We start from the raw sequence: 23,896 nt of genomic DNA on the forward strand, positions 1-23,896 counted from the left end.
TGGAATCACATCATATGTAGTCTTTTGTGTCAGGCTTCTTTCACTTAGCACCATGTTTTCAAGGTTCATCCATGAGGCATGTACCAGTGCTTCCTTTTTATGGCTGAGTAAGATTCCATTGTATGGATATTTGACATTTTGTTTATTCATCAGTTGATGGAACTTTGAGTTCTTTCCACTTTGGAGCTGATATGAATAATGCTCCTATAATCATTTGTGTATGTCTTTTTGTGTGGATATATATTTTCATTTCTCTTGGGTATAGACCCAGGATTAGATTTGCTGAGTCATACGGTAACTCTTTGTTTAACCTTTTAACTGCCAGACTGTTTTCCAAAGTAGCTGCACCATTTCACATTCTCACCAGCAATGTATGAGAGTTACAATTTTTCCATATCTTCACTAATACTTGTTATTATCTGTCTTTTTGATTATAGCCATCCTAGTGAGTGGGATGTGGTGTCTGATTGTGGTTTTGATATGTATTTCCCTGATGACTAATGATGCTGAGCACCTTTTCACCTGCCTGTTGGCCACTTCTCATCCAGTCAGGTGTTCACCCCCTCCAAACCTCTGGATCAGCCATTGTGAAGGTTACTGCTGACAGCCTTCTCTTATCTATGCCAGGCCTTCTGTCAATAATTTCTTCTGGTCCTGTAGTTTTAAAAATGAACTGTGCTCTGATGACTCTCAGATGTATCCCTCCAGCTGTGACCTCATCCATGAGCCTCAGACATCTGTGTCCTGCTGCCTATTGCCATTTCCACCTGGACATTTAAAGGGCATCTCAAATTTAACCTGTTGTAAACAGAACTCTTTTTTTTTTTTTTTTCTTATCCAAACCCATTTCTTTCCTAACTTTTCTGTATGAAAGAATGGCACCACCCCCCCCACAAGGTTGCTTGGGCCACAAGGTCCTGTGCCCCTGGTTCAGTCTTCCTCTCCCACCCACCACCCTCCATCTCACCCATCAGTTAAACCCTTCAGAATGCATGCAGCTGCTTCTCACCACCTCCACTGCCTGGGATATTGAAGTAGCTTCTCTCTGGTCCCCTGCTAGTGTTACACAGCAGCCAAAGTAGTCCCTTAGCAAAAAATGTTTTAACCTAAGAAAAAAAAAATTAGATTTTATAATGAAATGCATCACACATTCAGAATAGTATATATCATATAAATTCCTTAAAGATTAAAAATTTTAAATACTCTGTTTCTGCTGTCTGGATTAAGGAGTAATACATTCCCCAGTACTTCTGAAGCCCCTATAGACCCTTCTTCTTGTCTCATCTGCCTTCTTCCCGTCCAGGGGAATTTCCTGCATTTTACAGTGTTTCCCTGATTTTATCTGTTGTTTTATTGTCTATGTGTATAGAGGCCTTAAAACAATTTCTTGCTTGTTAGCTTTGCATACTTCTGAACTTTTCATGAACTCATACTGTAAGTATTCATCCCTGACTTATTCTTTTTGCTCAACATAATAGTTTTTTGGTCATATTCATTCCTGTTTATGTCTGAAACTGGAGTTCATTCATTTTTACTGTATGACATGAATGGACCACAATTTATCCATCCTATTCTGATGGACATTTGAGTTGTTTGCAGTTTTCAGCTATTACCCAGTGCTGCCTTGAGCATTCTCGTATGTCTCTTGGTACATGTTTTCATGTGTATCTGGTTGTAGAAATACTAGAGTTTACTACATACCCACCAGGATGCCTAAAATTAAAAAGATAGCAGATATCCAGGACATGGAAAACAAATGGCACTCTCCTGTGTTACTGGTGGAAACATAAAATGCTACAGCCACTTTGGACAACTATTTCATAATTTCTGGTAACGTTAAACATACTGGTGTATGTACCCCATGACCCTGTAATTCCACTCCCAGGTATTTACCCCAGAGAAATGAGAGTATGTGTCCACAAGATGACTTGTACAGAAAGGTCAGGGCAGTGTTACTCATAACGACCAAAAACTGAAAACAACTCAACTGTCCAAACATGGAAAAGAATAAACTACTGATACACACAACATGGACGAATCTCCAAAACATTGTGCTAAGCAAAAGAAGCCAGCCAGGCAGGAGTGTTTATATGAAGTTCAAGAACAAGTAAACCTAATCTATGGTGACCAGACTCAGCAAAATAGTGTAACAGTGAACAATGACCAGGAAGGAGCACAAGGGAACTTCCGGGGTTGGGGGGTGGTGGTGGAAATGCTCTGTATTTTATACTGGGTGCTTACACACATGCACACATGGATAAACATGCATCAAGCTCTACATTGAAAGACGTCTGCATCCTATTATATGTGAATTAAACCTCAATGAGAAAAATAGATTGTCCCAAGTAGGGTCACGATTTTGGGGGAAAATGAAACAGTCTATTCAACTAGTTGTCAGGGTTCAACTTAAGCTTTAAATCTGCTTAATAGGACAAGCAGGCTGAGCTCACCAGCTTTATAATTCATTGATTCTAAATATTCAACCTTTGGGTGAGAAACCATTCATTCCCACCCAAACTGGAGGAGGACTACGTTTTCTGAGGATGTCTTCTCACATGGGGCATCACAAAATAGATTAGCTCAGGACAAATGGGGGAACTTTCTAATCTCTCATTGTGTCCCCAGTGTTCCATCTTTTTCTGTGAGAAAGATGTTTTTTAATTTTTCTTTAAAAAGAAATACTACTGGGATATACTTATGTCCGTGTTTTTTAAGTAATGCCAAATTAGCCTCCCAAGCATTGTACCAATTTATTTTCCCACCAATGGTGAGTGAGTGTGCTTGATACTCTGCATCCTCTCTAAACTCTTAGTACTGTTAGTTTTAAAAAATTTGCTCCAAGGGTCCATTTTAAAATATAAATCAGGTCATGACACATCCCTCCCCAAAACCCCCGCATCAGATTAATAATAAATCCTAATCCCTTCAAAGGCCTCTGTGGCCGGGCCCCTCGTGCCTACCTCTCCGACACCCTCCCCAGTTTTGCTGGCCTTCTTGCCATGCTTTGTTTTTTTTTTTTTTTTAATTAATTTATTTTTTGGCTGCGTTGGGTCTTCGTTGCTGCATGCGGGCTTTCTCTAGTTGCAGCGAGCGGGAGCTACTCTTCGTTGCGGTACGCGGGCTTCTCACTGCAGTGGCTTCTCTTGTTGCGGAGCACGGGCTCTAAGTGCGCAGGCTTCAGTAGTTGTGGCTCGCGGGCTCTAGAGCACAGGCTCAGTAGTTGCGGCGCACGGGCTTAGTTGCTCCGTGGCATGTGGGATCTTCCCGGACCAGGGCTCGAACCCGTGTCCCCTGCATTGGCAGGCAGATTCTTAACCACTGCGCTACCAGGGAAGCCCCTCTTGCCATGTTTTTCACAGGTCAGGCTGTTTCCTCCTTGTGTACTCTGTTCCCTCTCACAGCACCCTGTAACTTCCCTGTCATAGCACTTTGTAATCCCCTGTGTCTTGCCTTTGTATTTGCCGCTAGACCAGAAGCTCCATTAGGACAGGATGCGTGTGTACTGTCCCACACTAGCCCCCCAAGCCCTGCGCCAGCCCATTAAGTATCTGTCGAATGAATAAATAAGCCAGCACCAGCCAGGTGGCCCTGGAAGACTGGCCTGCTTCCCTCTGTGGGCATCAGAGGTGGGAGCTGAGGCCCAAGTGTGTGCCCTTCCCCTGACTTTTTTACATTGGGGTTTGCATGGGCTTAAAGTGAAAGATCAGAGCAGCTGTGAAAGGGAGAAATGAGAATTAGGCATTGGCAACTGGAGGGCACGGGGAGTACCCCAGAGCAAATGACATGCATAAAAGCTCTTAACCAGGTGACTTCTGGGATTCGGGGTGCATGTCTGGGACCTCTGACTGTTCTTGCTCCGTTCTGCCCTGTGCCCTCAGTTGCCCTCAGCACACGTTCCCAGAAACAGCCCAGCCTTGGGATTCCCAGAGCAAGGGCTTTTGCCGGTGACCCTTGTTTGGGAAGACCCTCTCTGCTCTTCCCAAACACAGTGACGAAACTGGGGCTTTTCCTCCCCCTGACCAGGCAGCCGGTTACGTCAGATGCCCCCTTTGTTGAGTTAAGACTACAAGGAGTTACCGTCTTCCTCAACGTGAGAGATGTTTCCTGAAGGAAACTTCTGCCCAAGTCCGCCTTCGGGGGCCACAGTGGGCCACGCACCAGAAACCAGGTCTCCCCAGCCAGGCCCCTCCCTCCATCCCTTGCTCAGCCTGGAAAGTCACCACCTCCTGGGCCGCATGCCTCATGGCTGGCTCTCCTCAGGTCACAAGATGCTGGGAGCAAGACCCTGCAAAACGGAGTTCTTTTCCTTAGATGTTGGGCATGGATATGAGCAAAGGGAGGCCTAGAAGAGACAGTGACCTGGCTTCTATTTACAGACAGCGCCTCCAAAGGCTGTGCATGGAGTCCGGCATGCCAAAGGGTGCAGTAGAACATTTGGAAGGAGCACACTGGGCCAGTGCCACTGGGTCTGTGGGTTAGAGCTGGGAGCCCCGGTGAGGCCTGTGGGCGAAGCTTCACTCTTGACCCTGGGAAGCCGGCTTCTGTGTCTCTTTGTCTCTTACCCTGGAGCCTCTGGGTAGTTGAAGGAACCCATGGGTTTCTTTCTACGCCCTGGCCAGTTGCAGGCTTTGGAACTGGATAGACCTGGACTCAAATCTCAGCTACACTCAGGAGGTTGTGACTAGGCAAGTTCCTTCACGTCTGTGAGCATTGTTTCTCCACCCAGAATAATGTTTCCTTATTGGAACGTGTTAGTTCTGTTCCCTGATGGCTTTGTGGTTTGGCTTGGCCCCAGAAATTTGATCTGCCGTGAATGGAGGGGGCGGCAGAGGTTCTTGAACATAGAGCCTGAGGTGCCTTCTGTGCAGCTGGTGGCACAGCCAGAGGACCCGGAGGAGCTGGCTGGAGCTGGAGCTTTTCCGAGAGCAGCTGTGAGGCCCAGGGGCCGGGTCAGAACCAGGGCTGGCTGGACTTGGAGAGGAGCTGGTGGGGACAGGCAGGCCTCTAGGATTAAGTGCTCCCCGTGGCATGGAGCCAGGGCCCGGAGGCTCCACTCTCAGCCTTGTCCCTGACTCTTACGCTGGGTCCCTAGCACGTGGCATGGATTCAGGCTCCTTTCCTTAGGGTGGATCCCCAAAGCACCCTGCTGCCTCTTCTCCCTGCTCTTGCCCCGGGCAGCACAGGGCCTCAGGCTGTCAGTAGCCCCTGGCATTTATTTGGTAACCTGCAGAGGAAGGCAACTGTCCAGAGGGCTGAGTGGTGGTGGTGCTCAGCGTCCTGACACGGTCAGGTTCTCTCCCTGACACCAGAGCTGGAAGGATTGTTAATGAATCACCCAGCTAACCCAGGAATGCCTCATCTGTAGCCCACACTGCAGAGGGGAGAGGGCAAATCCCAGGGCTCAGGTCAACCGCCGCCACTCACTTTGTGGGGGCTTCTCTACCTCTTCTCAGGGGTAGAGAAGGCCCGGGCAGGGGGTCATATCTGCAGTCCCCTACAATCTTTTCTCTGGGCCATTTTCTCTTAAGTTTCCTGAAATTAACGTCATATAGCTGGAATAGGAACTTCCTAAACCTGGCTTTTCCAGTGACTTGCCCTGTGGCTCTAGGGAAATCACTTTCCGTCCTTGTTTACCTTCTGGCTAATGAGTGAGGGTGGCGGGCTAATCTGGTCTTTAGAGGCCTGAGTTAAGGAGAGCAGAGTGATGCTATCTGCAGTTAGAGGGAAGAGCCCTTTCTCTTGTCCACCCTTCAGTTAAGTGGGCATCTCCTCTACTGCCAGCTCTGTCCCCTCTGGGACTTGGGGGCAGGGCTGGGGGAGAGCACGTGTGCATGTGCGATCTGTCTGCACATTATTTTTCCTTTCTGCAATTTCAGAGTCATGCTGCGGCAGCCTGGCGCCTGACGAGTGAGGGGAACCTGCCAGGGGATTACTGCTAGCTCAAGGCAGGACAGAGGCCTCCGGGGAGCGGAGATGGGCAGAGCAGCCTCCAAGCCTGGGCCAGCAGCACCAAGACGGAGGCCTGAGCCCTGGCCTGGAGCTTGGCACACACTCGCTCGGCTGACCCTGATGGCATTTGAAGCAACACCCTGCTGAGAAGCGGCTGTTCCCAGGCCCCAGAGGACCTCAGAGCAGCAGCCGGAGTTTGACCACCCCTACACAACTGCAGTTGGGGCTGCGACCGTCGGGGGAAGGGGCTGGCGCCTCGGATGGGAAGTAGAAGGGCAGAACCTAACGCCAGGAGGATCTTGGTCTCTGAAGAGTTTTCTGGAACCCACAGAGCTTCCTGGGTTTCTTCTCTCTAGATTGGGGCTTGGTTCCCTTTCCTCCCCTGGCAAAGGGGTTGGGCCCTGAGGGCCAACTGAGAGAGGGAAGACTCTTACATGAGATTCAGGCTGCTTGAAGCCCACGTGCTCTCTGCTGTGATTGGGGTTCAAGGGCTTCCCTGCTGCAGGGGACGAGGGGCCGCCTCGGCATCTGCTCATGAGCCACAAGGACCCCGAATGCTCCAGACTGGATCGTTTCAAGCCGCCAAAGAGGGGGACCCCCAGAGCTGGCAGCCAGCAACCCCAAGGGACTAGAGGGCTGGGATGGACTGACCTCCCCCTTGCCAGGGCTCCGGGAGAAGCAGAGCCTCTGTGGCCCAGCTAGTGACGGAGAGACCCAATGAAGCCATAAGCAGGGCCAGGCGGCTCAGGGACAGGGGAGCCACTGCTGCCGACGTGCTTTCTCCTGACGCTGAGGGAGGGCGTGGCGTGGGACTCCTGCCCCTGTCCCTTCCTTGGCACGTGCCCATATGCCCTTTGCACGTGGTGCCAGAACAAGCAGGCTACACTGTGGCTGGCCCATCAGCGGGCTGGGAAAGGAGTGGCCACAGTGACACCCGCCTGACTGCCGGGCTGAGGCCCCAGATCCCCGGGGCGCCGAACCATGAAGTGCTCCCTGCGGGTGTGGTTCCTCTCCGTGGCCTTCCTGCTGGTGTTCATCATGTCACTGCTGTTCACCTACTCCCACCACAGCATGGCCACCCTGCCCTACCTGGACTCGGGCGCCCTGGACGGGACCCACCGGGTGAAGCTGGTGCCCGGCTACACTGGCCTTCAGCGCCTCAGCAAGGAGGGGCCCGCCGGCAAGAGCTGTGCCTGTCGCCGCTGCATGGGCGACGCTGGCGCCTCTGAGTGGTTTGATAGCCACTTCAACAGCAACATTTCCCCGGTCTGGACCCGAGAGAACATGGACCTGCCCCCAGAGGTCCAGAGGTGGTGGATGGTGAGAAAGCCGTGGCCTTTCCTGCCTCCTCTCCGGGGGTCTGTCCCCCCGTTTGGGAGTCACCCTTAGAGCCCCCTCTTGGATTGGGGCTGTCTGTCTTCTGGCCCCCAGAGCCTTGACAAAGTGTGAGGTTCACTGGACCAGAGCCAGCTACTAGGATCACAGATTGTGAAGGGGAGAGCGAGCTTTGGCCTGGAAGGAAAGAGAACTAATATTTTCTAGTGCCTGTAGAGGCCAAACAGAGACCAGAAATGCCTTGCTGGGCCAGGGAGGTGAAATAGACAGGAGAAACAGGTTCCCCAGGGAGAAGATGGTGAGAAGTGAGCATGGCAACAGGAAGAAGGCCTGCCCATTATAAAGGAGGCAGCGGCTCAGCTCCAGTGATTGTTGCTATGCAGGCAGTATCCTAATTTGTAAATGTTTGCTCAAAATAATTTGAAACACCATGCCACTCACTTGGTTTCTTCCAATTGCTGGAAAAGCCTTTCTTCTGGGTTGGGATAGGAAAGCATCAGCAACTCCTCTGGGGGCTAAGGGAGGTGAAGGGGAGGGGATGGGGGGACAGGTGTGCCCAAGCCTCCCCGCTCTTCCGGATCCTGTCACCTTGCTGCTGCTTTAGCTCCCTTCACCTTGTCCCTGTCATCTCTGGAGCGTCACTCCCTAGGCTTTGCCAGGGCCATCTGGTTGCCACACATGTCAGAGGTGGAGCAGTGTCAGTACTTGACCCAGGGGGGCCTGCAGGCTGCAGGCATTTCCTGCTGGGGGACTTGGGAGGCAGCTCGTGGTCCCTGGCTTCCCCAGCTGGCAAATGGGGAGGGTGATGACTCTCCCTTTTTCTCACAGTTAGGACAACTGTGAGGATGCGCTCTTGCAGTCAGGCTTATCAGAGCATCTCAGAGATCCTGCTTCCCAGCCCGGACTGTCAGAGTCCCTAAGGATGGGGCGTCTACAGAGCAGGAGTCACCAGGAGCCACACACGTCCTTCCCATGACAGCCTGGAGCCCTTGCAGGGTCCTGCCTGTTGCTCATAGTCATACCCTTCATTTTACGGGGAAGATCAAGGTTCAGAGAGTGCCCTGGGCTTGCCCTGGTCATAGGTCTCAGTGGTGGCCACGAAGGGCCAGCACAGGCCTCTGGGCAGGGATGGACTGAGAGGCAGGCCAGGCCCCCTGCTCACGGGTGGAGCTCAGGGCTGTTGAAGCCCCAGAAGCCACCTCTCTGCTGCTCCCCACAGTCACCCTCTTTTGCTATGAACTTAGAAATTCTTGTCTCAGGGCTAAGTTGCTTCTCCACACTGAGTTCATGTTCTTGTGCTCAGGGGCCCTTCCTGTGCTCAGAAAAGAGGCAGAGAAGCAGGCCCACCCATCCCCTCCGTGCATTCTGTCCCCTGAGCAGCTCCTGCTTAGCCGCAAACCCGCAGCGTTACCGCTCGGACCACAGAGCATTTTAAAGCCCTTACAGATGGTGGCCCAGGGGCTGAATCCAGCTCACTCAATGTTTTTAAACTATTTGCATGAGTTACCATCATTTAGGAATCAGGATATTTCACATGACATCTGTTTTTTCAGCTTCTCTTGAAAAACCAGAAAATCTGGTCCTTCTGGGCTGACAATCCCACAAGGCAAAAATTGGTTGAAGTCACCCCTTTTTTTTTTTTAATTAATTTATTTATTTTGGGCTGCCTTGGGTCTTCATTGCTGTGCGCAGGCCTTTCCCTAGTTGTGTGAGCGGGGGCCACTCTTCTTTGCGGTGCGTGGGCTTCAGTAGTTGTGGTACATGGGCTCAGGAATTCTGTCGCACGGGCCCAGCCGCTCCGCAGCATGTGGGATTCTCCCAGACCAGGGCTCGAACCTGCGACCCCTGCCCTGGCAGGCGGACTCCCAACCACCGCGCCACCAGGGAAGCCCCAGTCACCTCTTTTTGATGGGAGCTCCTGTTGGCTGTAGGCCCCACCTGCCTCTTCACTCCTGCATGTTACCTGCCTGGCATTATAGGCGTTTAAGTGCTGCCCTGGCCTCATTTCATGGTCTCTTGCATCACTGGTGGTGGGAGGTGCAGGGGACCGGTTTCATTCCAGCTGTTCTGACTTTGAAAGAATATCTGTGCCTCTTTGCCTTTTCCCCAGGGCTCAGGGCTCTGGATATCCTGTGGATCTTGCCTGGAGTTTCAGGCTGAGTCCCAGGGGCGCCCCCTGCAGGCTACTTGGGAATAAGCCCCTGAAGCTCCCCGGGGCTTTCCACATTAACTGCACCTCAAAATGACCATGAGACTCAGAGCTGCCCCGAGAGGACAGCAGAGCAGGGACCTCTGTGCTTCGCGGCACAGGCCTGCAGACCCCTGGAGAAGGTGTTGAATAGCGCCTTGACCCCCAAGCCCAACCAGTACCGCAGGGCTACTCCCGAAAGCAGGGCCCTCCCTGGTCTGGTCTCGGTAGGGAGACTGCGCTGTTGTTGAACAAGGGGAGGGTCCTTACTGCTCAGGGAGGATTTCCGCCCCCTGACAGCCTGGGTAGGAGGCCTGCGCCGCTTGGACACTGGAGGGTGAGGGCAGGGAGGGGGAGCAGGCGGGAGTCCCCTCCCGATCACACCCCTCCTTCTTTCTTCTCCCCTCCCCCCCCCAGATGTTGCAGCCCCAGTTCAAGTCACACAACACCAACGAGGTGCTGGAGAAGCTGTTCCAGATAGTACCAGGCGAGAACCCCTACCGTTTCCGGGACCCTCGCCGGTGCCGGCGCTGTGCTGTGGTGGGGAACTCGGGCAACCTGCGGGGCTCTGGCTACGGGCCGGATGTGGACGGGCACAACTTCATCATGAGGTTAGTCCCAGGGAGCTCAAGGCTGGACCCAGGACCGGCCTCCAGGAGGGGGCCCTGGCCTCCTTGGCCTTGTCCGGCCGCGTAGGAGCGGCCAGCTGCTGGGGGTGCTGTGACAGAGGCTCAAGTCTCTCGCTTGTGTTTGTCGGGGTGGATGAGGAGGCAGAACTGTCATTCTGAACTTTGCTTGAGGCCCGCGCTCAGCTTCCAACTCTGAATGCCTCTGCAAAGAGCTGAAACTAGACTCCTGGCTGATGTCCTGTGAAAACTACCCCCAGAGGCCCTTTCACCTGCCTGGTCCCCTTTAGCAGTTGGGCCAGGAGTGTGGGCCCCAAACTAGTGTCTTGCTTAATAGCCACAGATGATGCCTCTGGCAGACTCGCAGAGGAGTGGCGTCCTGGGCAGAAAAAGGAGCTGTCGGTGCCTGCTTTGGGCTCCCATCCCTTACCTTTACCTCATAGCATTTCGATTGTGCAGGGGCTCATTCATTCTACAGACGTCTGTGCCCAGACTTGAGGAAAAGAGAAGGGCTGGGGAGGCACTCATTCCAGACGAAGACAGGAGCAGGGAACCCGAGTGTGAGCAGGGACTAGAGGTGGATTTGTGACCCGGACATGGGCTGCTTATTCTGCTCCTGAACTGCCATGTTTTCTGACTTATCTCCCTAGACTTGGGGCAGGAAATGCCACAGTGGGGATCCTTCCATCCCACTCCTTGGTGGAGGAAGAGCCCTAAGAGTAAAGATACTGAAAATGCCCAGTTTTCACTAAGCATCTCTTAGGATGAGCACTGCAGAAAGACCAGGTTTCCCAGGAGGCAGAGCGAAGGGCTTTGTCTTAGAAACTGTTGCTGTCTCCATAGCAACACCAAGGCAGCAATATGTCTCTGAGGCTTTCAGCATTCCTTGCAGAACCTTTCTCATGTTGAGAATGGTTGGCGGGGGAGGGGGGGAGAGGGGGATGCTAGGCCAAATCCAGGCATCCACAGCCACCAGCTGAGAAACACCATCCCCATTAAGGCTTCCTCTCCAACTGCTCTGTTCCTCACAGACCCCAGGGCTGTCATGGCAGAGGCAGATCCAGACTGTGGCTTTGGTGACAATAGGACCAATGCTGTGTGTGGAGCTGTAGCAGTCCCAGCAAACTGTTATTAATGAATGGGAAAAATACTTCTCATCCCCTCTAGGAGACAGTATCTCTGAACCCTAAATACCAAGACATCAGAGGGGTACCCAGACGGGAGGCAGACTGGTAGTTCTAAAGAAATGGATTTGGGAGAAGAGAGGCAGGATCTTAATCCCTGTTTGGGGGCCAGAGCACAGTTGGAGCTGCAGGAAAGATTCTAGGCTTCTGCTTGAAGCAGACTGGAACTGAAGTGGCTAAGAACAAGGACTCACTCTCTAGTTCCAAATCAGGCCACTCCTGGTTTCCCAGCCCAAAGTACCCTCCAGTCCCTCAAGGGAAGGGAACCAGAGAGGCATGAGGTACAGCACAGCGACCAGTGGGGGGAGAGGGGGCAGGGGCAGGCATCCTGGACACACTGTCACCACATCATGCCATCAATGGGAGACGGGCAGGAGGGAGGCAGTAGGGGAACCCCTGTGACGCAGGGCCCAGCCAGGGGGTGCTGGCCACTTTATGGACAGGGAACGTTCGAACGGGCGTAAAAAGCTGGGAGACCACGTGGAGGAGACTTTGCTCCCTCTCTCCCAGATCCCTGTGTCCCCAGTGGAGGCCCAGGTTACAGTCACCCTCCTAGGTGTATGATTCTGAATTGTGATCCACACAAGATAGGAATGTTCTCATGATACGTCACAACAGAAAAGGCGAACAGGTTTGTGTTTAAAGCTGGATCACTTGTTTTTAAGATGCTCACCAAAAAAAGGGAGTTTTGATCCTGTGTTTTGCACCACTTGAGTTAGAAGCCTTCTTGGTGTGTCACAGCCTGGGGGATGGGCAGGGGGGAGATTGCTCTGGGGTTCCAGGTTCTTCTAAGACAGCAGAGGAGAGACAGCCCCACACTGCACATCTGCCCGGGACAGCTGAGGGTGGGCTCTGTCAGAACGCGGGCATCCCTCTTGGCCTTGGAGTGGAAAAGGGAGACAAGAACTTAAAGTGCAGGGACAGGGTGGCTGGGACGGGCAGAATTGAGCCATCCGCCCAGGGGCCGAGGGGGTGCTTCAGCTTCTTGTCTTGCTTCCATGTCTTCTATGAAAGAGGACAGAACAGCCAGGTGAGCTGTAAGCTGTGAAAGGCTGTCTTGTCTTTTTAAAAAAAAAAAAAAAATTATAAACGTAATATGTGCTTGTTTTTGGGGAAAAAAAACCCAGAAATGTACGCACTAAAAAGTGAATTATCCAGGACTTCCCTGGTGGCGCAGTGGTTAAGAATCTGCCTGCCCATGCAGGGGACACGGGTTTGAGCCCTGGTCCGGGAAGATCCCTCATGCCACGGAGCAACTAAGCCCATGCGCCACAACTACTGAGCCTGTGCTCTAGAGCCCACGAGCCACAACTACTGAGCCCACGTGCCACAACTACTGAAGCCCACGCACCTAGAGCCTGTGCTCCAAAACGAGAAGCCACCGCAGTGAGAAGCCAGCGCACTGCAGCAAAGAGTAGCCCCCGCTCACCGCAACTAGAGAAAGCCTGCACGCATCAACAAAGACCCAACGCAGCTAAAAATAAAACATATATATATATATATATTTAAAGTTTTTAATTAATTATTTATTTATTTTTGGCTGTGTTGGGTCTTCGTTTCTGTGTGAGGGCTTCCTCTAGCTGCGGCAAGCGGGAGCCACTCTTCATCACGGTGCGCCGGCCTCTCACTATCGCAGCCCCTCTTGTTGCAGAGCGCAGAGCACAGGCTCCAGACATGCAGGCTCAGTAGTTGTGGCTCACGGGCCTAGTTGCTCCGTGGCATGTGGAATCTTCCCAGACCAGGGCCTGAACCTGTGTCCCCTGCATTGACAGGCAGATTCTCAACCACTGTGCCACCAAGGAAGCCCTAAAACATATATTTTTTTAAAAAGTGAATTATCCCATTCCCTAAGAGTAACCATTGTTAAAATTTTAATACTCTTCCAGATTTTTTTTCTATTCATATACAAAAGTTAGTTTTTATTCTTCCTCCCTTCCCTCCTTCCTTCATTCCTTCCTTTCTTCCTTCCTTCCTTTCTCTCTCTCTCTCTCTCTCTCCCTCTCCTTCTATCCTTTCTTTTTTTGTTTTCTTTCACAAAAAATGGAATCACACTATCTAATTTTCAGTTTTCCTTTTCTGTGTTATAATTTCCTCTGACTGCACAGGTATTCAAAAGATATGTGTTAAAAGGAAAGAAGTGAGATTCCTCACGCCACTTGGTTTTTTTCACTCAGTAGCTCTTGGACGTATTTCTTACCAGCACATGTAAATCTACTTTGTTCATTCTGATGACTACATGCTATTCTGTTACATGAATGTACCAAAATGTATTAACCAGTTCTCTATTGTTTGATTGGTTTTCCTTTTCACTATTGTAAATAATACTGCAGTGACTATCCTTTGCACACTTATGCAACCATTTTTATAGGATAAATTTTAAGAATGGAATTGCTGGGTAAGTGCACACCTATTTACGTGTTTGATGGCCAGCAACAAACTGTCCTCTAAAACTCTTGTACCAGTTTCCACGGTGGTGTCTTCTCACGCCACCCTCTTGTCCCTGCAGGATGAATCAGGCGCCAACCGTGGGCTTTGAGCAGGATGTCGGCAGCCGAACCACCCACCATTTCATGTACCCCGAGAGTGCCAAGAACCTGCCCGCCAATGTCAGCTTCGTGCTGGTGCCCTTCAAAGCCCTGGACCTACTGTGGATCGCCAGCGCCCTGTCCACGGGGCAGATCCGATTGTGAGTTCCTCTGCTGGCTGGAAGTGGGATATGGGTGACAGGCCCACCTTGGGAGGAGTTGTCCAGGCAATGGATCTTAGAATTCCTTTAATTGAATATTTTGGCCAAGAGGGGCAGGTGAGGAGAGAAGCAGTGGTAGGGAGGGCCCAAAACGGTGGTTAGCTGAGGCCACAGCTTGTTTTGGGTCACTCCCTGCGTGGTGGCAGCCAGCATACTGGCGGTAGAAAGGTGGAGAAGGACACTTTTCCAGGTCTCCTTTCTAGGAGGTAGCTCCTACTGTGGGAGCTCTGTCTTCTGAGAACTTTCTTTGGAGGCAGTTGCCCAGTCACAGCTGGGAACCTCAGGAAATTCAATTCACCAAGTAGTTTTTTTTTAACAGCTTTATTGAGATATAATTCACATACCATACAATTCACACATTGAAAATGTACAGTTCAGGGACTTTTAGTATGTCTACAGAGTTGTGTAACCATCACCACAATTAATTTTAGAATACATGCATGTTCTAAAGATGAAGATAATCTAAAGATACTCCTGTACCCCTCAGCCATCTCCCCCACTCCCTCCACCCTCTCCTCCCCCCCAGCCCTAGGCAACCACTGATCTACTCTCTGTCTCACCATGGTTTGTGTGTGTGTGTGTGTGTGTAAAAATGTATGCGTGTAACAAAATATACCATTTTAACCACACAGTTCATTAGCATTAAGTACATTCACATGGCTGTGCAAACCTCACCACAGCCCATCTCCAGAACTTTTTCATCATCTCAAATGAAAACTCTGTACCCACTAAACAGTAACTCCCCATTCCCCCCCTCCCTCCAGCCCCTGATAACCACTATTCTTTCTGTTTCTATGATTTGACTATTCTAGGTACTTCATACAAGTGGAATCATATAGTGTTTGTCCTTTTGAGTCTGGCTTATTTCAGTAGCATAATGTTTTCAGAGTTCATGCATGTTATAGCCTGTGTCAGGATTTCATCCCTTTTAAAGGCTGCATAGTATTCTAGTGTATGGATATACCAGATTTGTTTATCCATTCATCTGTCAATGGACAATTGGATTGTTGCCACCTTTTGCCTGTTGTCACCACATATTTTTTTTTTTATTAATTTATTTTTGGCGGTGTTGGGTCTTCGTTTCTGTGCAAGGGCTTTCTCTAGTTGTGGCAAGCGGGGGCCACTCTTCATCACGGTGCGCGGGCCTCTCACTATCGTGGCCTCTCTTGCTGCGGAGCACAGGCTCCAGACGCGCAGGCTCAGTAGTTGTGGCTCACGGACCTAGTTGCTCCGCGGCATGTGGGATCTTCCCAGACCAGGGCTCGAACCCGTGTCCCCTGCATTGGCAGGCAGATTCTCAACCACTGTGCCACCAGGGAAGCCCCACCACGTATTTTTTAAACACGGAAGTATAAGTTACAGTTTTCTGACTTTATCTTATGTTTGGGAGTCATAAGGGCTAAAGTAAGTGCTATAGAGTTTAAGTCCCATGGATACTCAGAAATGGGAGTGTAGGTTACAGGCACCATGGCTGACTAATAGGGAAGGAGGGATTTGTGCCACATGGGAGGAGAGTAGCAAGAGGGCTATTGTGGACAGAGGTAAGAGCACAAACATGGTGGGTGTGAGATGATCACAGCAGAGTGTTGTGGGAAGAAAAGTTGGGGCTGGGTTATGGAAGGCCCCAGTGCTTGTCTAAAACATCCTTATTTCATCTTGAAGGACATAGAGAGCCACTGAAGGTTTCTGAGCAAGGAACTGCAGTGATGTGCTATGGGACAGCAGTCTGGAAGCAGGGGAGCCTGTCGTGAGGCTGTCATCACTCGGGCCTCAGTGGGAGAAAAGGCATCCCTGGGTCCACGGAGCCATCTCAGTGTTTTTTTTCTTTCTGCTTTCAGCACCTATGCCCCAGTGAAGTCCTTCCTTCGAGTGGACAAAGAAAAGGTAAGTTTCCTCCTCCCCCTTCTTCATCCCCACCCCAGAGGAAACAGTGCAGACCTGACTTGTGCTGTGCCTGGTCTTGTGGTTCAGATACCCCCCAAAACCCTTCTAGAACCTTCAGAGTCCCCATCTGCTGGTATGCCTGACCCCACACAGAGGCTGCAGGAACCAGAGAACCCTGATGAACAGGTCCACTGGCAAGCATGGAGGACCTGGCAGAAGCTGTTCAGAGCCTGGCCTGAGCCTCCAGGCCCCAGAAGCCCTCATGTGCTCATTACATCTTCTCCTCCCAGGTCCAGATCTACAACCCAGCCTTCTTCAAGTACATCCACGACAGGTGGACAGAGCATCATGGGCGGTACCCTTCCACTGGGATGCTGGTACTCTTCTTTGCTCTGCATGTGTGTGATGAGGTGGGTAGTTGATAAAATAGTGGGACCCATAGACAAGAGGGAGTCAGCCCTTGTCGGGGCTTAGCAGTGCTTCAAGAGGAATGTGATTTTGCAGGAAGAAACAAAGTGGCTTTCATTCCCCCAATTTCTAGGTTGTAAGGTATAGATCTGCATTTCCCAAACTTAACTACTTTCATGATTTTACCAAATCTGAAATCACTTCATTGAAACGCTAAATTTATTTAAAAAGGAAATTGAATACTACTGTAATTGATACTACTTGCCATAAACAATAAGCATAAACGTAAATGGAATGGAAACGACGTAGTTAAGTTTCAGCGGGATGGTGTCTCCCACAGCTGTGGGCCCCAGGCCTACTCTGTGTTAAAAATGGAGGTTAGTCATTCAAGGAGCCCATCTCTCTAGCAGGGGGAGCTACTGTGCCATACACGGTAGTGCTCATGCCCAGCACACCCACTTTTGCCAGTAAACTCTTCAGTGTATGGTACTGGGTACTTGACCAGCTTGCAATAAAAGTACTCCATTAAAAAAAAAAAAAAAAAGTTAGCAAGGGTTGGAGAGCTGTCACAGACTAGCCCCAAACTGAGGTGTTCTTGATGTAATCAGAGGGTGGTTGGAAGGAGAACCGGAAGGGAGCAGCAGTCTCTCTCTGGGACAGTGTCCTTAGCGTCAGGGCTGGGTGTCCCCGGTCTAACCGGCGCGCTGTAAATTGATGAGCTGCCGGCCTCTGGCTGTGGTCGGCTCGTCGCGGCTCCCCTCTCCTCCCGCACCGCACCACGACCCGAGGCTCTCCCGCGCCCTCTGCTCCCTGGTCCCCCACTTGGGGTGACCCGCGCCGCCCTCCCCCGCAGGTGAACGTGTACGGGTTCGGGGCCGACAGCCGGGGCAACTGGCACCACTACTGGGAGAATAACCGGTACGCGGGCGAGTTCCGGAAGACGGGCGTGCATGACGCCGACTTCGAGGCCCACATCATCGACATGCTGGCCAAGGCCAGCAAGATCGAGGTCTACCGAGGGAACTGAGCCCGACCCAGCCGTGACTCTTACGGCCCTACCGCGAGGCGCCGGCAAGCGCTCCAGCCGGGACTCAGGGTCAGCCCGGGGTGGTGGCCTAAGCGCGGGCGCGGCGCCCTATTGGGCGTCAGCAGGCAATCGGGAGCGACGCCGCCGCAGTCTGGACCAATCATGCTGCAGTCTAGCGAGCGCCGGCTATCCTCCGCCAATCACGAGACTCTGGGCGCTGGCTGGGCCTGGCATTAATCAGCGCTGCCGCCGGCCGGAGCCTCTGTTTCTCCCAGCCAATCATGCGACTCAAGGAGAACTTCCGGCGCTGGGGCCCGTCTCCTCCAATCAATGGCCTTCGGAGGCGGGCCGGCGGCCGATCAATCCCCACTCCCGTATGCTTTTGGGTAGGAATTATCGAGATTTCACGCTTTCAAAGGAGCAGAAGTTCCGGCCTCGAGAAGTACTTTCTTCAGGCTCGGCAGGAGGCGTCTCAGTCGCCGGCCGGCCTGACCCCGCAGGGGGCGCGGAGGAGGAAACGGTGGGGAAGGTGCGGGACAGTAGCGGCCCGGTCTCCCCTTCCCGGGGGTCCCTCATGGCCTCGGGGCGGGCGGAGGGGCGTTCGCGGAGGCTTGCGGGTGGTCGGCGGGTGGTCAGGTGGTTTCCAAGGAGCCCGTTTTTCCCCAGGGGAAAAGTTAGAGCCCTCCCAAACCGCTCTGGACCTCCGAGAGAACTAGACCCCACATTTCCTTTATCGGTCAGGCGCAGATGGGTGAGTGCAAACCCACCAAAGAAATGCAGTGAGAATCCAGAGGGCACGTGGGTCCCCTCCTCCTGCCTCCTCCCCTCCCGCCTTTGGCCACCCTATGGAATGGCCTTTCTGACCATGGCATTTAGTGTCTCACCAGAAAACTAGAATTGTTTTCACGTCTTGCTGGGGGCGGGATTCGCCTAGGGCTTAACTCTGGAACACAGGTGTAAGAATAGGGCAGGAGACAAGGAAGCCCCGTCACATCAAATGTAAGGTACACCCACGTGTACCCTCGGCCCCTGTTCGCCCACAACCTTTTTTAAGTGTCTCTCCCTAGGCCCTGGGCCTCCTCACCAGCCTACTTGTTGCTCTGGGAAAAAAAAAAATCAAAACTTGCCCTGATTGGGGCACTGCTGCTCCCCGCCCTTCCCCCTTTGTCTGGCTCTAGGGAGAGGGAGCAACACGTAGGAAAGAAGGCTGGAGATGCTTTGGGCTCATGATTTAGCTAACCTGAAGTTACTAGGGGTGGCTGACCAACAGATTCTTTGCAAATAGTAAGCTGGCCATGCAAATAGCTGGGGAGGAGTAGACTTGCCCCCTGCATGCCTCCTCCCCTGCCCACACATCCCTTCCCCCTTGCTCACCTCCTGCCTTTTCCCTCTAACCCACTTTCCATTTCCAGCTCTAGAAGGGCTGCGAAGCTAACAACCAGAGGTTGCAGCTGGAAGCTACTTGCATGACTGAACCCAGCTTAAGTCCCTAGAGGAAGCTGCTGAAGGTGTTCTCACCTTTCAAGGTTGGGGAAGTATAGGAGGGGTGAAAGGGCTTCTGTGAAGCTTCCAAACCACTAAAAGGATCCCCCTTCCCAACAGTGACGGACACAAAAACCACCCTTTTTTTCTTGGTGAGTTGATACCACCCGGCAGCCTCCTGGCCATTGGTGTAGTTCCTGCAGCTGGCTGGGGGAACAGTAGCCAGCAGGGGAGTGTATTAGAGGGTTAGGGCAGGGCAGTGGGCACCCCTAAAAGTTAATATATTGAGAACTTAGCTTGAGTCTGTCCTTTCCCAATTCCAGAAGTAGGAGTAAAGAATGTGGGTGGGTTAGGGGGGCCTTTAGTGGAATGCCTCTCTCACCACCTCCCACTGTCATTTTAGAGAGTCGAGGTACCAGTTATTCTTGCCAGTCTCATCTCAGTGCTTCCTGAAGAGGCTCTTTTGAGTGTTTAAAAGATGACAAAACAATGCAATATGCCAAACAGTATTGAGCAGAATAATTTATTTCTTTTCTGTTCCTTTTTCTTCTTTTGTTTGGATTTTGTTTTGTTTAAAATATTAATAAATCCCCATTCTGGAAGAGGTAGGTCCCAGCATCTGGCCCAGATCTTCTTTTCTACAACAGTTATTTAAACAAATGTTGTTTTATTTTCTTCCCTTTCTCTTTCTGAATTAAAAAGAGCAAAGAAACTATATAGTTGTTTGTTTGTTCTGAAACGTGTTTGCTGGTGAAAAGAAGGTGTATCTGTCAGTGGGAAGTTGTGACCACGTGATGACTAAGACTGTTGTGGGTGGATGTGAAGAGGGGAGGGCACGACTCCCACCCTTTCCTTATACGTGAGGCTTCCCAACCCCCAACTGCCAGCTATACCTTCTGGGAGGGTGGCCTTCACCACTGTCCTTCAGGGCCCCGGAGTCGATCAGCAGGGCAGACACTGTCCACTGCAAGGCGCCAGCACAGCATGCAGATCCAGCAGGCACCAGGAAGGGGCTTTTCCCCCTTCCTTTTCCAGGTTCTGTGGAACTTCCCATGATGCCATAGGTGTGGGTTGGCAGGGATTTGGCAGAATGGTAGGAGCTGGTGCCACAGTGGTCTGCGGTAACTGCCTGTGCTGTTAACTGGGCTGTCTGGACCCACTCGAGCCTACTTCCATCATGCAACAGAATGGCACTGAATGTACAGTTTTATAGTCTGGTGGATTAGATAATGTGGGCCTCACGATGGATCTCTCTTAGAGTGTGTAGTCACATGGTGTCCTGCAATCCAGTTTCTGTCAGTGCTCAAGAGCGAGCCAGAGTTGCTTTTCAAATGGAGAATACTTTTTGGTGGAGGAGGGTATAGGTCTTTTTCTAAAACCCTAGGACTCTGGGCTGTAATTCTCTTATTTGGAGGTGACATAGGCTCCATATGACATCTCTCTTTGCCACAGACACTCTCCAATAGCATTTGGTTGGCTGAGTGATAAGGTCCAGCGTCCGGATGACGTGCACATAGCCTGGGCTTCCGAGAACTGTTTCTTATCTGGGCCCCAGTCTTATGGGTTGTGGGTCACCACACTTTGTGGGAGCAGCACTCCAGATGTTGTACCTGTTACCTCCAGAATCAAGAGTCTCACCAAATCATGTGTCTTTTTTTTTTAATGTTGGCCAAGGACTGTGTTGCTTTGATTCAGCAAAGATATCACATCTGGAACCACAGGTTACGTTAACATTGCCACTTGTTTACCTTTGCAGTAAACTACTGTCATTCTCCATGATTCAGATGGTGAGTGAATGAAACGAGGAAGAAGTCACCCACCCTTCCATAACTCAATTTGGATGGCAGCACCAATCTCTGCAAATCCTGCTGGAATGTGGTATTGAGTTTGACTTACCATGTTGGAGATAGTTCCAGGGACTTCTATTAGGCCCATCCCATCATAATCACCTTCCCTCCACAGGTCTGGTTGCCAATATGGTGATTTTGCCAGGTAGTAAATATCTCTCTTTCCTTTTGGAACTAAGGAAATTACCTTAAAATAGGTCTGTGGTCTCATTGGACCCACCATTAAATGGACTTGGACCAGAGCTCCATCTATCATTAGCCATAGTAAGCTCCAACTCTCATAATAAGGTGGACTGCATTGGCATTTGGGTCTCAGAGCCAGTGTCTGATAACTCCTGATGGTCTGGGTATTTCCCTTTCCCCAGTGCCCTGTCACTCCAGGAAATAGGTTCCTCTGGAAAAGCTTAGGGGAAGAGCCACACTACATACCTGCTACATCAGAGAATAGTTCCTCAAAGGACCCTGAGATTGCCTTGAAAAAGGCTCCAGGTGTGTGACCTGATTAGGTCTGGGAACTGGGTAAGAAGCCAAAAATTCCCATCACTGTGACTCAGGTTTCTTCTCGGCACTCCTAGAATGTTCCCTCCCATACACATCAAGCAGTACCTTAGTAGGCTGCCCAGCATCTGTTTTACTTCTGGGGACCTTAATGGTCGATTAACTTGCCCCAAATGCTTATAGGTCAGAACTCTAATTGCCAAACTGGATTGTTGTGGTAAATGCCTCCCTGGGTCAGGTAGGGAGGCACGGCTTTCTCGTCTTTGTCAGGCTGAGATCCATTCTTTTCTGACCCTCACATAACAGCCACCAGAATTCTTTAAAGATGGTGCCTCAATCGCTACTACATTTTAAAAAAATTTTATTGAAGTATAGTTGATTTACAATATTGTGTTAATTTCTGCTATACAGCAAAGTGATTCAGTTGTACATATATATTCTTTTTTATTTTTATTTTTATGTTTTTTTTGGCTGCTTTTGGGTCTTTGTTGCTGTGCGTGGGCTTTCTCTAGTTGCAGTGAGCGGGGGCTACTCTTCATTGCAGTGCGCGGGCTTCTCGTTGCGGAGCACGGGCTCTAGGCACGTGGGCTCAGTAGTTGTGGCACACGGGCTTAGTTGCTCCGCAGCATGTGGGATCTTCCCAGACCAGGGCTCGAACCTGTGTCCCCTGCATTGGCAGGCGGATTCTCAACCACTGCACCACCAGGGAAGCCCTACATATATATTCCTGTTCATATTCTTTTCCATTATGATTTATCACAGGATATTGAATATAGTTCCCTGTACTATACAGTAGGACCTTGCTGTTTATCCATTCTATATATATAATAGTTTGTATCTGCTAATCCCAAACTCCCAATCCTTCCTTCTTCCCACCCCACCTCCCCCTTGGCAACCACAAGTCTGTTCTCTGCGTCTGTGAGTCTGTTTCTGTTTCGTAGATATGTTCATTTGTGTCACATTGTAGATTCCACATATAAGTGATATCATACGGTATTTGTCTTGCTCTTTCTGATTTACTTAGTATGATAATCTCTGGTTGCATCCATGTTGCTGCAAATGGCATTATTTCATTCTTTTTCATGGCTGAGTAATATTCCACTGTATATATGTACCACATTTTCTTTATCCATTCATCTGTCGATGGACATTTAGGTTGTTTCCAGGTCTTGGCTATTGTAAATAGTGCTGCTCTGAAGCATAGGGGTGCATGACTAATACATTTTTTTTTTAAAGACATTGTTTTGAAATGATGGGTTTTTTTTAATTTTTGTTTTTTGGCTGCATTGGGTCTTCGTTGCTGCGTGCACGCTTTCTCTAGTTGCAGCAAGTGGGCACTACTCTTCGTTGCAATGCATAGCCTTCTCATTGCAGTGGCTTCTCTTGTTGCAGAGCATGGGCTCTAGAGCACATGGGCTTCAGTAGATGTGGCATGTGGGCTCAGTAGTTGCAGCATGCGGGCTCTAGAGCGCAGGCTCAGTAGTTGTGGTGCACGGGCTTAGTTTCTCCACCACATGTGGGATCTTCCTGGACCAGGGATCGAACCCGTGTACCCTGCATTGGCAGTTGGATTCTTAACCACTGAGCCACCAGGGAAGTCCCGACTAATAAATTTTTTTAATATAAATTTATTTAGGGCTTCCCTGGTGGCGCAGTGGTTGAGAATCTGCCTGCTAATGCAGGGGACACGGGTTCGAGCCCTGGTCTGGGAGGATCCCACATGCCGCGGAGCGGCTGGACCCGTGAGCCACAACTGCTGAGCCTGCGCGTCTGGAGCCTGTGCCCCGCAACGGGAGCGGCCGCGATGGTGAAAGGCCCGCGCAACGCGATGAAGAGTGGCCCCCACTTGCCGTAACTGGAGAAAGCCCTCGCACGAACCGAAGACCCAACACAGCCAAAAATAAATAAATAAATAAATAAAATAAATAAATAAAGTAGCTATAAATTTATTTATTTTATTTATTTATTTTTGGCTGTGTTGGGTCTTCACTGCTGCGTGCGGGCTTTCTCTAGTTGCTGCGAGCGGGGGCAACTCTTCATTGCAGTGCGCGGGCTTCTCATTGCGGTGGCTTCTCATTGCGGAGCATGGGCTCTAGGCATGCGGGCTTCAGTAGTTGTAGCATGCGGGCTCAGTAGTTGTGGCACATGGGCTTAGTTGCTCAGCGGCATGTGTGATCTTCCCGGACCAGGTATCGAACCTGTGTCCCCTGCATTGGCAGGTGGATTCTCAACCACTGCGCCACCAGGGAAGCCCCCCGACTAATACATTTTTAAATTAATTTTTTAAAACTATTTTTGTTGTGGGATATAATGCATAAACAGAAAAGAGCATAAGAATAAATGTACAAAAATATATAGCTTCATGAATTATTATTTTTTAAAAGCTCCATAATGGACATTTATTTCGTAAAGCAAAGATGGCATATTATATAATGCATATAGATTATAGATTATAAATAGATAGAATTATATAATTCCTGTGGTAAAGGAAAAGCAATTTCCAGTGCCATTTGGATATCAAAATGGACTGAAGAAAAAAGAGGTGATTGAACATGTTATATGGAAGAACTGGAAAAGCTAGAATTTTATTTTTCCAGCTTTATTGAGATACAATTGACATAGAAAGTTATATATGTATGTAAGGTATACACATAGTGATTTTATGTGTGTGTATATTGCAAAATGATTACCACAATAAGATTAGTTAACACATCACATTATA

At 50.4% G+C, this 23,896-nt stretch overlaps 1 protein-coding gene across 21 annotated transcripts in view; it reads left to right on the forward strand.

Annotated features, from left to right (window-relative positions):
• The window catches only part of ST3GAL2 (ST3 beta-galactoside alpha-2,3-sialyltransferase 2), a 75,239-nt gene that overhangs the window by 36,506 nt on the left and 14,837 nt on the right, over window positions 1-23,896 (forward strand). For 6 of the 21 annotated variants that reach the window (XR_009499137.1, XR_009499133.1, XR_009499131.1 and 3 more), the window contains 7 exons: window positions 5,877-7,269; window positions 9,890-10,083; window positions 13,789-13,968; window positions 15,867-15,912; window positions 16,203-16,322; window positions 17,174-18,981; window positions 20,586-20,707. Coding sequence is in view for 1 of the 21 variants with exons in the window: in XM_059905541.1 (XP_059761524.1) it covers window positions 6,931-7,269; window positions 9,890-10,083; window positions 13,789-13,968; window positions 15,867-15,912; window positions 16,203-16,322; window positions 17,174-17,347 (1,053 nt within the window). In the remaining 20 variants the exon portion in view is untranslated. Of the gene's footprint in view, window positions 1-5,876; window positions 7,270-9,889; window positions 10,084-13,788; window positions 13,969-15,866; window positions 15,913-16,202; window positions 16,323-17,173; window positions 19,545-20,585; window positions 20,708-23,896 lie in introns of those variants that run through there. The other 15 variants (XR_009499134.1, XR_009499135.1, XR_009499145.1 and 12 more) reach the window with 13 other exon arrangements.

The sequence above is a fragment of the Balaenoptera ricei genome, chromosome 19 (genome assembly GCF_028023285.1).
Source record: "Balaenoptera ricei isolate mBalRic1 chromosome 19, mBalRic1.hap2, whole genome shotgun sequence".
Classification (NCBI taxonomy): domain Eukaryota; kingdom Metazoa; phylum Chordata; class Mammalia; order Artiodactyla; family Balaenopteridae; genus Balaenoptera; species Balaenoptera ricei.